General features: G+C 39.5%; 1 protein-coding gene across 1 annotated transcript; it reads right to left on the bottom strand.

Annotated features, from left to right (window-relative positions):
* Positions 1 to 2: 2 nt before the first annotated feature.
* On the bottom strand, positions 3 to 16,481 carry haspin (histone H3 associated protein kinase). Its single transcript, XM_055205430.2, has 18 exons — positions 16,288 to 16,481; positions 15,519 to 15,697; positions 15,335 to 15,433; positions 14,190 to 14,348; positions 14,011 to 14,113; positions 13,291 to 13,898; positions 10,679 to 11,489; positions 7,830 to 8,004; positions 7,250 to 7,410; positions 6,453 to 6,638; positions 6,048 to 6,133; positions 5,900 to 5,962; positions 5,698 to 5,789; positions 5,262 to 5,341; positions 5,073 to 5,161; positions 2,888 to 3,030; positions 468 to 570; positions 3 to 364 (listed from the first exon to the last, which is right to left on the bottom strand). The coding sequence occupies exons 2-18, from the start codon at positions 15,683 to 15,685 to the stop codon at positions 160 to 162; spliced, it is 3,330 nt and encodes a 1,109-aa protein (XP_055061405.2). The 5' UTR covers positions 15,686 to 15,697; positions 16,288 to 16,481; the 3' UTR covers positions 3 to 159.
* Between the last annotated feature and the right edge of the window lie 252 nt (positions 16,482 to 16,733).

The following is a 16,733-nucleotide window of genomic DNA, read 5'->3' as shown; positions in this document are numbered from 1 at the left end:
TATTTTGTTTTTTAAATAACATGATAAAACATTTTATTTGTATTTTAACAATTTTATAGAGATAAGTAAAAATATATACTTTTTACTTTTCCTAGACTTGCAATCCTAAATACAGAGGTCTACCTATTGTGTTCATTAAAACACAGCCACGTACATATTTTACTGAAACAATCTGCACTTTGTAAGAGCTTCTGTGGCTGACGCGTAATCGAGTATTTCAGAATGGAAAGACTTGATGGTGCTTTTCAGTGTCTTCTGCTGGCTTGACTGGGATTTGATCTTGTAGTTCATGCTTAGCAGTTTGTCAGCCAGATAGTGCAGCCACAGCACATTAGAATGGGGGTTATATGTTGACCAGCAATTACTAAGAGAGAGAGAGAGAGAGAGAGAGAGAGAGAGAGAATAAGAACAATGAGAAGCATACTCGAAAACAAATCAATGCAAATCTCTTTCTTTGAGGTACACACTTGTTTTCCTTCTTCATCATGCGGTAGATTTCAAACTGGTAATCTCCCTGACCCATAAACAGCTCTTCATCAGCTGAGATGTCACATGATACTGTCAGTCCATCTAAATGAGAGACAAAACGTGTTGAAGTGAAGAAACAGCATGGGAAAGATTCATTTAAAGCTGAAGCGTGTCATTATTGTGCCACTACTATAAGGAGCCCCCCTGATGGTTAAGAGTCATGCCCCTAATTCACACCATTGGTTCAGGTAATGTTAACTTGTGTTAGGCTACTTAAACAGAGAGACAAAGCATTTAAAATGTCAGAGAAAAACACACTTAACATTAATTAATGCACCATGAACTAACATGAATAATTGTATTGACAATAATAAGAATTAACACATGCTGAGAAACTATCGTTCATTGTTTGTTTATATTAGTTAATGCATTTACTAATGTTTACTAATACAACCTTATTGTAAAGTGTTACCTCTTATTTTTTAATTGAAATTAACATGAACTAAGATTAATAAATGCTGTATAAGTATTGTTCATTGTTAGTTTATGTTAGCTAATGCATTAACTACAGTGAGGAAAATAAGTATTTGAACACCCTGCTATTTTGCAAGTTCTCCCACTTAGAAATCATGGAGGAGTCTGAAATTTTCATCGTAGGTGCATGTCCACTGTGAGAGACATAATAAAAAAAATCAGAAATCACAATATATGATTTTTTAACTATTTATATGATACAGCTCCTAATAAGTATTTGAACACCTGTCTATCAGCTAGAATTCTGACCCTCAAAGAAACCTGTTAGTCTGCCTTTAAAATGTCCACCTCCACTCCATTTATTATCCTAAATTAGATGGAGGTGTTTGAGGTCATTAGCTGCATAAAGACACCTGTCCACCCCATACAATCAGTAAGAATCCAACTACTAACATGGCCAAGACCAAAGAGCTGTCCAAAGACACTAGAGACAAAATTGTACGCCTCCACAAGGCTGGAAAGGGCTACGGGGAAATTGCCAAGCAGCTTAGTGAAAAGTTCCACTGTTGGAGCAATCATTAGAAAATGGAAGAAGCTAAACATAACTGTCAATCTCCCTCGGACTGGGGCTCCATGCAAGATCTCACCTCGTGAGATCTCAATGATCCTAAGAAATGTGAGAAATCAGCCCAGAACTACATCGGAAAAGCTGGTCAATGACCTGAAAAGACCTGGGACCACCGTTTCCAAGGTTACTGTTGGTAATACACAAGACGTCGTGGTTTGAAATCATGTATGGCACAGAAGGTTACCCTGCTTAACCCAGCACATGTCCAGGCCCGTCTTAAGTTGCCAATGACCATTTGGATAATCCAGAGGAGTCATAGGAGAAAGTCATGTGGTCAGATAAGACCAAAATAGAACTTTTTGGTCATAATTCCACTAAACGTGTTTGGAGGAAGAAGAATGATGAGTACCATCCCAAGAACACCATCCCTACTGTGAAGCATGGGGGTGGTAGCATCATGCTTTGGGGGTCTTTTTCTGCACATGGGACAGTGCGACTGCACTGTATTAAGGAGAGGATGGCCATGTATTGCAAGATTTTGGGGAACAACCTCCTTCCCTCAGTTAGAGCATTGAAGATGGGTCGAGGCTAGGTCTTCCAACATGACAATTACCTGAAGCACACAGCCAGGATAACCAAGGAATGGCTCTGTAAGAAGCATATCTAGGTTCTGTCGTGGCCTAGCCAGTCTCCAGACCTAAACCCAATAGAGAATCTTTGAAGAGAGCTCAAACTTCATGTTTCTCAGCGACAGGCCAGAAACCTGACTGATCTAGAGAAGATCTGTGTGGAGGAGTGGGCCAAAATCCCTCCTGCAGTGTGTGCACTGCAAACCTGGTGAAAAACTACAGGAAACGTTTGACCTCTGTCATTGCAAATAAAGGCTACTGTACCAAATATTAACATTGATTTTCTCAGGTCTTCAAATACTTATTTGCGGCTGTATCATACAAATAAATAGTTTAAAAAATCATACATTGTGATTTCTGGATTTTTTTTAGAGTATGTCTCTCACAGTGGACATGCACCTACGATCACAATTTCAGACCGCTCCATGATTTCTAAGTGGGAGAACTTGCAAAATAGCAGGGTGTTCAAATACTTATTTTCCTCACTGTAATTGCAATTGTTTATTATAAATCGGTCCTGGAGGGCCAGTGTCGGCCTAAGGGCAGGGCTATGTTGACAATCCAATGGCCAGACCTCCAACTTCCACCAATTAATTCCCAAAGGACAAAATCAAGTTCCACCCTACATTTTTTTCATTGCAGATGCTGTTTCACTTGGATATTTCTCACAATATGGAAGAAACGCCATCACAACTTATATTTCTGCTGACTTGAAAAGACATAAGTAGTGTAAAAAATGTAGACTCACCAATCTCCAGGCGTGAGAGCGAGTAGTCGATTATATTGACGTGAACTCCTCGCGTCTCTACAGAATGCACCGCTCCGTTCAGGATAAACTCGCTCTTCTTCTGCTTAGTGTTTTTCACCAGGATGTTCCCCCAATGAAGATCTCTGAAAAATCAACACACATCTTTTACCTCGCCTTACACTGATAAACATGTCTTTTTCTACATGCTAACTAGTGTTCCATTTAAAAGAGACATTTTTGTTGTGTTTTCACATCTAGTTAGTTTAAGCCCTTCAAACGCTCTTGGGACAGTTCAGTATGTATATGTGAACAAGCCAAGTGATCTCAGAGCCCCCTAAAAGGACCCAAAAGCAAACCGTACTCAGACCACCTCCCAATGTAGTCTGAGTATGGTTGGATTTTGGGCTCTTTTGTGGTTTGATTTCTTTTTGACATTTAAAAGCAATGAGGTCCTGGCTCTTCGCACATGTTTTGACATTGTATCAAAATCAACCGCTGCACAGAAAGCTGGGGTCTGAGTTCTTATGAAGTTGTGATGTGAACAAGAAAGGGTCTGAGATCACTTCAGTTCTGAAGAGGACCAAAAAAAGAACTGGGTCCTGTTTTGAGTCCACTATATTGTGAACACCAAAAGGACTTAGGTCACATTCGGCTAGTTTCATTTCTTCTTCACTATAAGTGATTTCTTTTAAAATTAACTATGTGAGAAAACCGCGTTTAAACTGCATGATTTTAGCCCTGATTTTGACCCGCCGACAGGTTTTGAGAAATCACAGACAAGTGCCTGAAATGACAGGCAAATCAGTGCCCGTGCACCCGAGTGACAATCACACAGTGTGAACTATCAAACACATGATCTGAGACAATCGCAGTCGAGTCACCGACACACGTGAGATATCTGGCATGCTAGATATCTGGACCTGTCGGCGATTCAAAATCATGCTGTGTGAAATGTGTTCTGACTGAAAATAACATCGCTAAAGACCTTCAGCCAATGATAGAGCAACATACAGGGCAGCTGGAAGTTCAGGGAGGAGTTATGATCCCAGTCCCACGTGAGAACTCCGGTCTTGCACGCGTGACCTCGCGTTGATTTATTGTCACTTCTCACGTGCGTTCGGTTGTGAGACGTAGTTTGCGGACCGGGACAAAGTTGTCTAAAATATAACCCTGATACCCTTAATATTAACTGAGTAAGACCATGTCAAAGATTGAAATCAAACTTTAATGTCTAGTTCTCATGATTGAGACTTAAAGGAAGTCATTTAAAAAAAAAAAATCCAGATAATTTACTCACCACCATGTCATCCAAAATGTTGATGTCTTTCTTTGTTCAGTTGAGAAGAAATTATGTTTTTTGAGGAAAACATTGCAGGATTTTTCTAATTTGAATGGACTTTAATAGAGCCCAACACTTAACAGTTTTTTTCAACGGAGTTTCAAAGGACTATAAACGATCCCAAACGAGGCATAAGGGTCTTATCTAGCAAAACGATTGTCATTTTTGACAAGAAAAATAAAAAATATGCACTTTTAAACCACAACTTCTCGTCTAGGTCCGGTCCTGTGATACGCCAACGCGACCTAACGTAAATGCGTAATGACGAAGAAAGGTCAAGTGTTACATATATGAAACGCACATTTGTGGACCATTTTAAACAATAAACTGACACAAAGACATTAATTAGTATCATTCCACATACAACAACGTCAGATGGTCCTCTTTCTCCAAACTCGTAAACACTGGGGTGTAGTTTCGCGTTCGTCCTCTGTGACCTCTTGACGTCATGACGTATTGCGTGAGGTCACGCTGGCGTATCACAGGACCGGGGAAGACGAAAAGTTGTGGTTTAAAAGTGCTTTTTTTTGCTAGAAAAGACCCTAATGCCTCGTTTGGGATCGTTTATAGTCCTTTGAAACTCCGTTGAAAAAAACTGTTAAGTGTTGAGTTAAGTATCAAGTATTGGGCTCCACCAAAGTCCATCAAAATGAGAAAAATCCTGCAATGTTTTCTTCAAAACACATAATTTCTCTTCGACTGAACAAAGAAAGACATCAACATTTTGGATGACATGGCGTTGAGTAAATTATCTGAATTTTTATTTTAAGAAAATGGACTATTCTTTTAAGGCTGGATTTCACAGACAGGTTCACATTTAATATAATTTAATAATATAAACATTACCTGTGTTCAAAGCACAATGCCTGCTCAGCTACAGCCAGAGCTGCAGTCACTTGATGTAAAATACTCTTGGCCTGGGCCATGGAGGACAGCTGAAATAGCAAACAAAGTTTTTAGTTTCTGTCAAAACGATTGTTCACAAATCTAACAGTAATAGAAGTAGGCAAACCGGTCTCTAAAAGACAACAATACCTTTCCTTTCATGTTCTCCAGATCACTCCCTCCAAACTCAAACTCCAGGATTAAAAACATCTGCTCATCATCAAAGAAATCTGTGCCAAGGAAAAAAACCCATTAAATATCATAACACAATTAAATAACTTTTAACTGTTCACACCAGTGGTTATGAAACTCTGGCAATCTACTAACTTTTTATTGAGAACATATTATTGTTATTGAGGAATGTTTGTAACAAAACCGATCAGAAGCCCTATTGACTTCCATGGTATTGTTTTTCCTACTATGGAAGTCAATGCGCCTTCAGTTTGGTTACCAACAATCCTCAAAATATCTTCCTTTGTGTTCATCGGAACAAAGAAATTTATACAGGTTTATAACAACATTAGAGTGAGTAAATGATGACAGAATTTTCATTTTTGGGTGAACTATCCCTTTAAGCATATCTTACCAGGCCTGTCATTTTCAGATCCCTTCTGCGAGTCGAACTTATCCCAGGCTTTAAGCAGAGCTTCAGGGTATCGTCCACGAACACAATGAAGACTAAAAGATTAAGATTTTTTTAAATGACTTTCAGTCAACGCATTTCTATTCACAACTACTTCAGATCCTGATTTAACTTTATAAAAGTTTGCTAGAAAAGACTCTCATACTTGTTGAGTCCGATGAAACCGTCTGTCTTATTGATTTCCTTTAGGTTAAGGCTGCTCAGTTCTCTGTGGGAACATTGAAGATTAGCATATCTGCTAAGTTTTACATTGTATAACGCGTTTGCTGAGCTATGCCAAGTGCAAGTCTTACTTGGAAATAATGATTTCATGAAGAATTTCTCCAAATGTTTTCTGGTCTTCACCATTGACCTTCTGACTTCCCTCCACTGGGATAATCTATAGTATTTACAAAAAATTTATGACTTTAAACAACTTACACAGATACAAAATGTGTCTGCCTATACAAATATCCTCAATTATGAACAGAAAAACTGAAACCACAAGCACCATATGAGCGTGCATAAATGCAATCCAGAATCAAGTATTGAAATGAGACTACAGACCCATAACAAAACAACAAAAGGTCCATATAGATGTTTACAATTTCATTTCTGTTCACAGTGAAACATAAAAGTAAGTGCTGAAGAAACATCACCTGAAACAAAAGAAGCTTTAAAGCAAAGGAAAATTGTACGTTTACATTTTGTCTACGTACTTTGAGAGCAACAGTCTGGTTGGAGTCATTTATGGTTGAGAAGACCTCTCCGAACGTTCCTTCACCGATCTTACTGCAAACCTTCATGCGAGATGGAGGGATACAGTCGCTGAAGGAAATTGGGCCGCTCTGCTGACACTCCTGATACACTTTTTCTGCATCGCTGATGTCATCATCACAAGGAGACTGAACAACATACAAAAAAAGAAGAGAATAAAAATGAGACGATACTATCCCATTAAATCAGCTTAAAGGTGCAGTGTGTACATTTTTTATAGTTTTATTTTGACAGCAATGCAATATAATATGAATAACTATGTTTTCAGTGGTGTTAAAAGACCTTACATAATGAACTGTATTGTTTTTATTACCTTAGAATAAGCTGTTTTTATCTACATACACTGTGGGTCCCCTTACATGGAAGCCGCCATTTTGCGCCATTATGTTTTTTACAGTCGCCCTTTAACGGACAGACTGTTATAGAGAGCACGTATACCTACGTTGTCTCAGACAATGACATGTTTGTCCTGTGACAGCTACCGAAGCTTCTCTATGTGCTTTGAAAGGAAAGGGTGCAATTCGCAAACTTACCACTAGATGCTGCTTAAATCTACACACTGCACCTTTAAGTACATTTTTAAATTACATACAAATATACAAAAGGTGCCAAATACAAAAGTTATTAGCAATAATTCAGAAAAATAAAATAATATCAAAATAAACCATGATAACAGTGTATGGGAGATACAATTTAGTATAGGAAATGCACCTTCATAGTACAATAACTGAGGAGTTACCATGGGTGTATTTATGGTGGACCGGAGCAGGCGTGAAGGCGTGAGTCTGGATAAAGGTGTGCAGGCAGGTGAAGCAAACAGTTCTTGACTGGTGTCTGCTAGAAACCGAGAGCGTGGGGTCTTCAGATGAGACTGAGCCAAACGTTGAGGGGTGGGAAATGCTGTGATAAATAAACATGAAGAAAACACACACACATTATTTAAAGTGTTTATGTGGAAATGGTGACTTTAAGACTATTGACACAAGTGTTCAAGCTCCCAAATGTGCAAGTTTTTTTGTGTATGAATAAAGTTAAACTGATTCACCCAAAAATGAAGATTCGGTCATCATTTACTCACCATCATGTTGTTCTAAACCTGTTTAAGTTTCTTCTGTTGAATACAAAGAAGATATTTTGGGGAAAATACTGTCAATGGGTGCCATAAACTGTGTGTTTACCATCATTTATCAAAAGAAACTCATACAGGTTTAGAATAATATGGGGGAAATGATGACACACTTCATTTTTGGGTGAACTATCCCTTTAACTTTGTGCGTGTTTATGTCAATGTGGATTATTTGGCCTGCTTCAACACATACCGGTTTTCTTCTTATGAAGTGATAGCGATGCCTTGAGTCGACCCCATGTGTTTGTGGTGAGTGTGTCAGGAGTAAAATTGGCTAGGATGGAGGACAGATTCATCTGGTCCATTCTGAGAGGCGTCACAGCCAGAGCAATCCCACTGGTGCCCTGCAGCCAGCCACATGCTGAGTCCTGCATGTATGCATAGAAAATTATTGTCAAATTTTCTGACAGATAGCACTTTTGATTTTGTTTAACTTCCACTGAAACAGGAAGTTAAATATCCAATAACGTTAATAGCGTTTACCTCACAGCCTGGAATCTGCTAAGCAGCCTTGCATCCAAAATCACTATAAATCCTACTTATTCAGCATTAAAGGAGTAGTCCACTTTAAAAATGGGGTCCACTGACTTTTCATAGTAGGAAAAAAATACTATGGCAAGTCAATGAGCCCCATCTATAAAGTGGACTACACCTTTGAAATGGAGCATTCTATAAAGCATTTTTGCGTGCAGTATAAATAAATTTTAGACATAGAAAAGATTGATCATCTGGCACGTTTCTATTGTCATATGACTTGTTGGTTCACCTGTGCAGTACAATTTAACCAAAAGAAGACATTTCTAGGTAACTAAATTACTTGCACATTAAAAAGCTGCATGGATCACAGTTTTCCAGTATTTTTTTAAATTGTTAACTTTTTTAAACAATAGTCTATCTTGGGGTTTTCTTACATTTTTGGATTCACAAGTTTGCATACTGATATTCAAAGTATGGTCATAAGCAATTTTGGATGCATGAATGCTGAAGTACAGAACGATGTCATAGAAATTGTCGATCAAAAATGACAGACATAAGAGTCTGTACATTTTAAAGCTTATATTTTTAAGGGGCAAATCACACCAAACGCATCTATGGCAGTTGCAGGCGCATTTTTTGAAAGATTTTCTATGGGCAGTAAACATTATGTACGTCGTTTATGCGCGCCGAACGGCTTGCGTTTTATGCCGCAGCACACGGTTTTGAAGAAGCGCTGAGAATGGAAAAGCGATATAATTCGCACCTTTCCATTGTCCAATCAAATAAGGGGGGAGGCGTGCCTTTCGATGTAGTGACGGAAGTTTACAGTTGTTTGAAACAAGCGGACTGCAGTCACTCACTGTCTCCTGCGTGTTTGTGCACCTTTCTCCCTTACAGTGGGTTTACACCAGATGCGAGTTCAACGATTTGCGCGAGTAGATTACATACAAAGTCAATGCAAAGATGCGATCAGATGCGTCCTCGCGTGGGGGGATGCGAATGATGCGTTATGGGTGGTGTGTTTGCCGTGAAAACACGCGCCATTCGCCTCAAACGTGTATTCGCCCAAGTTGAAAATATTCAACTCGAGCGAAAAATTTGCATGACACGAAGTTAAATCCCTCGAGTAATCTAGAGCGAGCAACGCGGCGCGATTGCACGCTTTGCTTTTGTTGTAAACCCACAGTAATGCTGAGTTTACACCAAACGCGTTTTGGCCGTCAAAATCGCGTCTACCGCGCCTAGTTTGCCGTTTGAACACTTTGAATGCATTCGCGCGTGTAGAGCAGAGTAGACGCGCGGAAAAAGCAAGCATTTGACGCGCGTCCGAAGCAAAATCCGCTTCTTGTGGGAGGGGCAACTGCTGTGCGAGTGTCTGTTTGCAAGATGACTGATGTTACTTGTGCATTTATCAAGAGTTACCAGTTGATATTGGGTAACCTTACTATAGGGGGAAAATAAACGGCGCGGGTCGATAAACGTCACGTGACTCAAAAGTGAAGTGTGTATTACAACTAACCAGGTTGCCCAAAGTCCTTACTGACACTCTTCCAAGCGAGGTCCTTCTTATTCTCGTCTCCTCTATAGAAATAACAACTTGTGTCATATAGCTTCGAGTGACTGCTTGAGTGAGTGACTCCGGGCGGGGCTGCCACCCGTCTTCCGCGCCGCGGGACCTCCTGACGTGCGTCAACGCGTCTGCACATTGACTTAACATTCAAATCACTCGCGCTTTACGCCTCTATCGCGGTTGGTGTAAACGCACCATTAAAGGTGCTCTAAGCGAATTCACGCGTTTTAGACCATAAAACATTTTTGTTACATACAGCAAACATCTCCTCACTATCTGCTTGCTGCCTGTCCTCTGATCAAACTGTAAAAAAACGCGATCTCTGTAGACAGCCCAGGCTTCGCAAACTGCAATAAAAACAAAGTGGCCAAACCTACCACCAGAAACGATAAAAAAGTGTTCCAGCCAATAAACGACAAGAAGGATTTGGGGGTGGGGGTTGGGCGCGTTCATGAAAGCACGGAAGGGAGGGGGAGGAGTTAGCCACGGTCTGTTTGTTTGAAAACAGTTCAAACATCAACAAAAAGTGACGTTACCCAGATTTGCTTAGAGCGCCTTTAAACAAGGTCAGAGCATGCGTTCTTTTTTTCAAATGTTCTGCTAGTATGACAGTTAACAGCAAAAGAGCGCTCAATGTTTGACTGACAAGACAGCTGCATCGGTGGTTGCCTAGCAATATAAAAAGCCGTGCCACACTGCTCTTTTGAAAGTGACAAAAAAAGGCAGTGCAGCACGCCTTGCGCTTCCTTATGTTTAAAACATGTTTGGTGTGATTGGCCCCTTAATGCGTTTTTAGAGCACACTAATTTATAGATATCCTCAAGCCAAACATATTGTACTGAATGACAAAAAAAATATTTTTGATTTCATGTGGACTTTAACAAAATTTGCGTAAAAAATGGAAGTAATGGTCACCCATTTAAAACAAGACTAACAACCTATCAAGGAACTACAGAAAACTGAACAAATGCCTTCCAGGGAGAATGATAACTGACCCCTGCTAAAGTTTCCGCTCCACCAGACAATATGCTGCCCCATGAACTCGAGTTTCCAGACTGTGCTTTTGTTCGTTCTTCCCTTTTTCTCTGCTTCACGTTGCGTTCTCCAGTACCCCTCCGTGACCAGCGGCTGACATTCAGTCCACTCACACAAACTTTACGGCCAGTGTTAGTGCTAGCACCTGTGCGCTCTTTAGACACAGCTGGTGGTCGTGCCGCACTAAGACCCGCCGCAGCAGCAGGATGCGCTATTCGTGGTGGCTGAAAAGACTCAGACAGACGGCGAACAACTGTTTCAGTATTACTATGACTCATTGGGCTCTTTGATGTTACAATGCAGTTCTCTGTCTCCTTAAAAGGTGGAGACGCGGCGCTCTCTGTCTGGCAGATGTTTGGATAGTCAGTACAAGGTCCTGGTGCTACCACCTGGTGGACATAAGAATAGGCACCCATATCAAGACGAGGAATTTTGACAGTCAGGCAAGATAACAGACACTCAGCCTTGAGACGGTCAATAAGAGGCTGGTTTGACCACAGGTTTGAACTGGTTTGACTTTCCTCATTTAAAGGGGAACTGGGGGGAGATTTAGAGAAAATATAAAGGGGTAGAAGAGATGGTTTGGATGGTGAAGAATAGCTGGATGGTAAAGGAGAATTGGTTTTGCTGCTCCGACTTGTTGCAAGGAGGGAAAAGTTTGAATTGTTTAAGGAAATCTTCCTGCCCTGCTTCCTATGGCAGCTCTGCATTGACTGTTTCTCGGAGATGTCTAATTTGTTAAGCATTACAGCTGCACCCACACTGCGACACCTGCATATAAAAACAAGACAAATCTATTTAAAAGAAAAACTTTCAGTACTGAATGAATTCTAATGTATGCTAGGCACTTAATGGTTGCTTAAACATCTTAATTTAACTAAGTTTTAGTCCTGGCTTTAGCTAAGCCTTGTCTGTGAAACCAGGCCCAAAAAACACAAATATAAATATAAGCACAATTTAACTGGCCTTTCAACTTCATAAAAACAAAAAAGTTGTTCCCCAAAATGAAAATGTTCTTAAAGGGATAGTTCACCCAAAAATGAGAGTAATGTCAGTAATGACTCATCCTCATGTGGTTCCAAACTCATAAGACCTCTGTTCATCTTTGGAACACAGTTTAAGATGTTTTATGCGGCTTTCACATAGGACGCGATGTGTGCTGCACTCGCCACTGGGTTCAGCACAGCGGCGCGATTTGCGCTCTGCTGGCCAGACCAACTAGGCGGGGTTTTCAATAAATTACTACAGTATTTATATTTGGGTTAAATAGAGGATGGGAAAAACAGAGACTGATGTTGCCTTTCTCCATTTCACGTAACTTTAAGCTGCCTATCTATAACAAGCTACTTGACTTAAAACACACCTGACATGCCAACTTGAATTGCTATGACACTGCTTTCCTTGCGATGTCTCTCTAGGAGCATAAACTTGTATTATAAAGCAGGGAAATTCCGAGTATAAGCTTTTCGTTAACCGTTTCTATTGGCCGCGCGGGTAATCGTCACGAAGCGCAGCGCAAAAGTTAAACTATTTAGAACTTTGACAGCGGCATGAGCGAAAGCTATGCTTCGCTACACTCGCTCTTTGCTCCACTCGCGCTTTGCTCGACGCAACAACAAACCGCCCTCGCGTGGCGCAAGCCATTAAAATGAATGGGTTTCATAGCGCAGAGCACACCGCATCCTATGTGAAAGCCGCATTATATTTAGTCCGAGAGCTTGTTGACCCTTCGTTGAAAATCTACGTGCAGAATACTGTCCATGTCTAGAAAGGTAATAAAAACATCATCAAAGTAATCCGCGTGACATCAGTGGGTCAGTTAGAATGTGTTGAAGCATCGAAAAACATTTTGGTCCAAAAATAACTAAATTACGACTTTTTCGAGCATTGTCTTCTCTTCTGCCTCTGTTGTGAAGCGTATGCGCGAGACTAAAAGTCATGTGACTGCAGTGACGCGGATGATGTATGATGCGGCTGACGTGTTATCTGGTGCCCCCTGTTTTTTTTTGTGCGCCCGGGCTTTGTTTACAGTCTGAGGGAGACGCACGCTGTAAGTTTGAGAAAAAAAAAACTTTGCAAACATGTCTGCGCTTCACAACAGACACGGAAGAGAAGACAATGCTGAATAAAGTCCTAATTTTTGGAGATGTTCTTATTACTTTTCTGGACATGGACACTGGACAGTATACCGTATGTAGATTGTCAATGAAGGGTCAACAAGCTCTCAGACTAAATTTACAACACCTTAAGCTGTGTTCCGAAGATGAACGGAGGTCTTACAAGTTTGGAACGACATGAGGGTGAGTCATTAATGACATTATTTTCATTTTTGGGTGAACTATCCCTTTAATTTATGTAATTTAACTGGACAATTTACAAGAACTTAAACATTTTAATCCAATATAAAAAGATAAAAGAATGCCATTTTTATGTCATATACTGTAAATCTGGGATGGCATGAGGGTTTGTAAATTCAGAATTTACATTTTTGGATGAACTACTCCTTTTACCTATCAGAAGTTTGGAAACAGTTTTTCACCACAGCTATAGAATGATCTCAGGCATTACTCACCTTTCCTTAAGGCTCTCAGCTAAAGAGTCAACATGTGATGGAGGCGAAACACATGCAGAACCAGGGTTTGCCTGTGCAGATGTTACACCTACACCTCCCTCTTTTCTCTGATCCCTCACTCCATCCCCAGATGAAATCTCCACAACAGAATCATCTCCCCCCTCTGTCACCTCCACAACCGAATCATCTCCCCCCTCTTTCTCCACAATCACTTGCTTTCCCATATGATTTGTGGGTCGCTGTCTTTTTGCTGTCTTCTCATTCTTTAAACCAAGTTTACTGCTATTGGCTTGCTGATGTTCATCAAAGCTGAGGGAGGAGATCTCACTGATGGAAGGCTCAGGTAAGTGCAGGAGCTGTTTGCAGACCACAGAAGGGGTGCTGGACAATAGGGGATGTTTGGCAACAAGGTGCTGGTCATCGCTATCATTGAAAGAGACCTCACCCAGGGCTGCACGGTTTTGGGAACGTTTTCGATTCTTGTAGGTGACGGGACTGTTTAAGTCAAGGTTCTCCGTGCAGAATGGTTTCCTGCCCGCTTGTCGCTTGTTTCGTAACGAAGGGAGAAAATCGTCGGAGGAATCTAGCGTGCGGTGAACAGCAACAGACTATGATAAAAAGACAAAGAGGGAGATACGTTAACAACTCTAATGCTTTATAGATAAAACTTCACAATTATCACGCTTTCCCAAACACAAAGTATAAAATATTGTTACTCACAACACGTTTGCTGGTGTGTTTCTGAGCTTGGACAGGTGCCAGTGGTCTTTTGCGTTGTGTGACAAACTTGCCCATACAAGGAAGGTCCGATACTTTCTCGGGACTAAAAGGACGCAAATATAATCTTACTGATGGACTCAAGACTCAACACTAGTGATGTTCTTCATCATAGGACTTACCCAGCACATTTTTCAGCAGATGGTTTTGGAGGGATTATAAGGGAGTCATCCTCATTTTCACTGCTGCTGAGAATGGCTTGTATATTCTGTTTCTTCTTCTTTGTCATTCGAGGCTTTCTTACAGCTTTCCTCACTGATGGTTTAGCATTATTCTTTTTCCTACATATTGACATACATAAAGAAAAGAGTTGCAGGTGTTCAGCTCTATTTTTTAAGCTCTATTTTTTACATTTTTGATAAAAAAAGACAAGTATTGCAATGTTTCGCAACATGCAACGCATTGCATTGTATTGTTATACGTATTGTATCATTACCCATGTATCGTGATACGTATCGTATCTACAGGCCCTTGCCAATACCCAGCCCTATGAATAAGCAGAAAAGGATGTGGCCTTTTCTGCGGCTTTGCATGTTTTTAAATCAAGACAGATCAAATGTGCATTTTAGTCTGGGACAAGGATAAGCCCTGTCCTGGACCCCCCCCACCCATGTGAATTTAAAATGCTTTTTAAACAATTTTACATTTAAAGTGCATTTGTGCACTGTTTAATGCAACACAGAAGCAGCAAAAGGGCATTTACACAGAAATTAAAATTGCAGAAATAATATGAATTTTATATGAATATAAAAATATAAAGTGGTGTATGTGATATTACTATTGTATTATTGTTATACATTATGTAATACATTTATTTGTGACCCAGCCTGTGACTAAAGCCTCAAAGTTTGATTTCAATAATTGATTTTAATATGATTTTAATATAATTTTAAATTTTGTCTTTCTTAGTCAACATTAAAGATACCAATGTTATATTTTCACAGAATACATACATAATGTAGGATGTAGTAATGTAAACCACAAAAAATGACTTTAGCTAGGTTTTCACAGGCAGTATCACATACTGTATGTAACTTTACTGTATTAAACACACAATCTAGAACAGACAACACCCTGCTCAGAGCACAGCAATTCACATACCAAAAATGTACAGGTAGACAAAGTGTCATAATTTAAGGGTGTTTTAATACCTTAAAAGTAAAGTTTATTAAGTTTAAATAACATGCTGTAATGTTAAATCAGGAATCAGGTAACGACAGCTTAAATTGCAGTTGAACAGAAAGATTGTTAAGAGATATTCCCTGACCTGTACGATGAAGGTGGGGTATAGTTCTCATCATCACTTTCTTTGTCCTTAGCAGTCATGCCTTTATTCTTAGCTGGACGAGAGGCTGCATTTCTCATTCTTCAAAAAACAGAGAAAGTGAGGGAAATTAGCATGATGAACATGGTTATATTAATAAGTCAGTCGGTATATTAGTGTGATTTACCGTTTCTTGGGTTGAGTGGTCTCTGAAGTGGACTGATCTGATGACAGAGTGCTCGAAAAAGAGAAAGCCACTTTCCTGAGATCAGGTGAGAACCAAGGGTCAACTTTACACATTCGTTTACCATATGTTTTCATAAATACAGGTCCATTTCTTCCTTTGCCAGCCATCTTGGGTCTGAACTAAAGAAAATATAAACATTTAAATTGTTAATAAACCTGTGATGAACATCTTTGTGTAGTAAATGCAGTAAAAAAAAATGCATACTGTATTTTACAGTATCGTCATTTGTAAATAATCTTGACATAGACAAATGTCAGTGTTTAAAAAATTCAAAGATTCAATCTTGAATTTAAACAAACAAACCTCTCAATTCTTTGAATTTTACTAAACATTACAAAATGACAGATTTTGAATAACTACAAAAGATTAGGGACAAATCATTGTTTTGTTGTTTCGTTTTATTATGTTGATTGTAAAGAGACGTTTATATAAAACTACTCATTAATCCATGTTTTTCCATGACTTGCATGCACTTATTTTTAAGACAAATGTCATGGATCTTAAATGCGCTACGATTAGAAGATAAACCAAAGTTATTAACATAAAACAAATTAAATGTGTAACTAAAACTAAATGAAAGTTAATCTTTCACAGAGATTCTTAAAACAACTAATAAAAACCTAACACTAAAAAATTAGCAATATGCTAACTTAATCGGGAAACAAATGTTTTAGCTTGAAGCGTTTATTATTTTGACAACTGAATTTACCTTGTGATGGTGTAACCGACATGCAGATCCACTGTCGTCTGTTTGAAAATGAACAATATGTAAAATATTATAAAAAGTAAAGTCTAATACAAAATGAAACAATGAACATCACTGAGAGCCATGACGGAAAAACCGCTTCACGTTCAAACTGAGAAGCGTTGCTGATTGGCCGTTAACGGAAGACGTCACAAAACAGGGCGTGACATGTTCGCTTGTTCCTTCTTCCTTGGATATCGAGTCAGTCGATGTGAAAACTATATTTTCCTCCTGATATTTTTAGGCAAGTTGATATTCTTTCAAAGTAATAAAGGCCATTAGTAGCATTATTCAGGTGTTCATTAGCAACTAGACTGGTAAACACAATTTGAACCGAATTGGGTACGTGCTGCTTTTCACAGCACAGTCATACTGGACCAGTCACCATCGTTTGTGATTAAATGCAACGT

The sequence above is a fragment of the Misgurnus anguillicaudatus genome, chromosome 3, assembly GCF_027580225.2.
Source record: "Misgurnus anguillicaudatus chromosome 3, ASM2758022v2, whole genome shotgun sequence".
Classification (NCBI taxonomy): Eukaryota; Metazoa; Chordata; class Actinopteri; order Cypriniformes; family Cobitidae; genus Misgurnus; species Misgurnus anguillicaudatus.
Note: the sequence above shows the minus strand (reverse complement) of the source record. Positions and strands in the feature narration are given on the sequence as shown.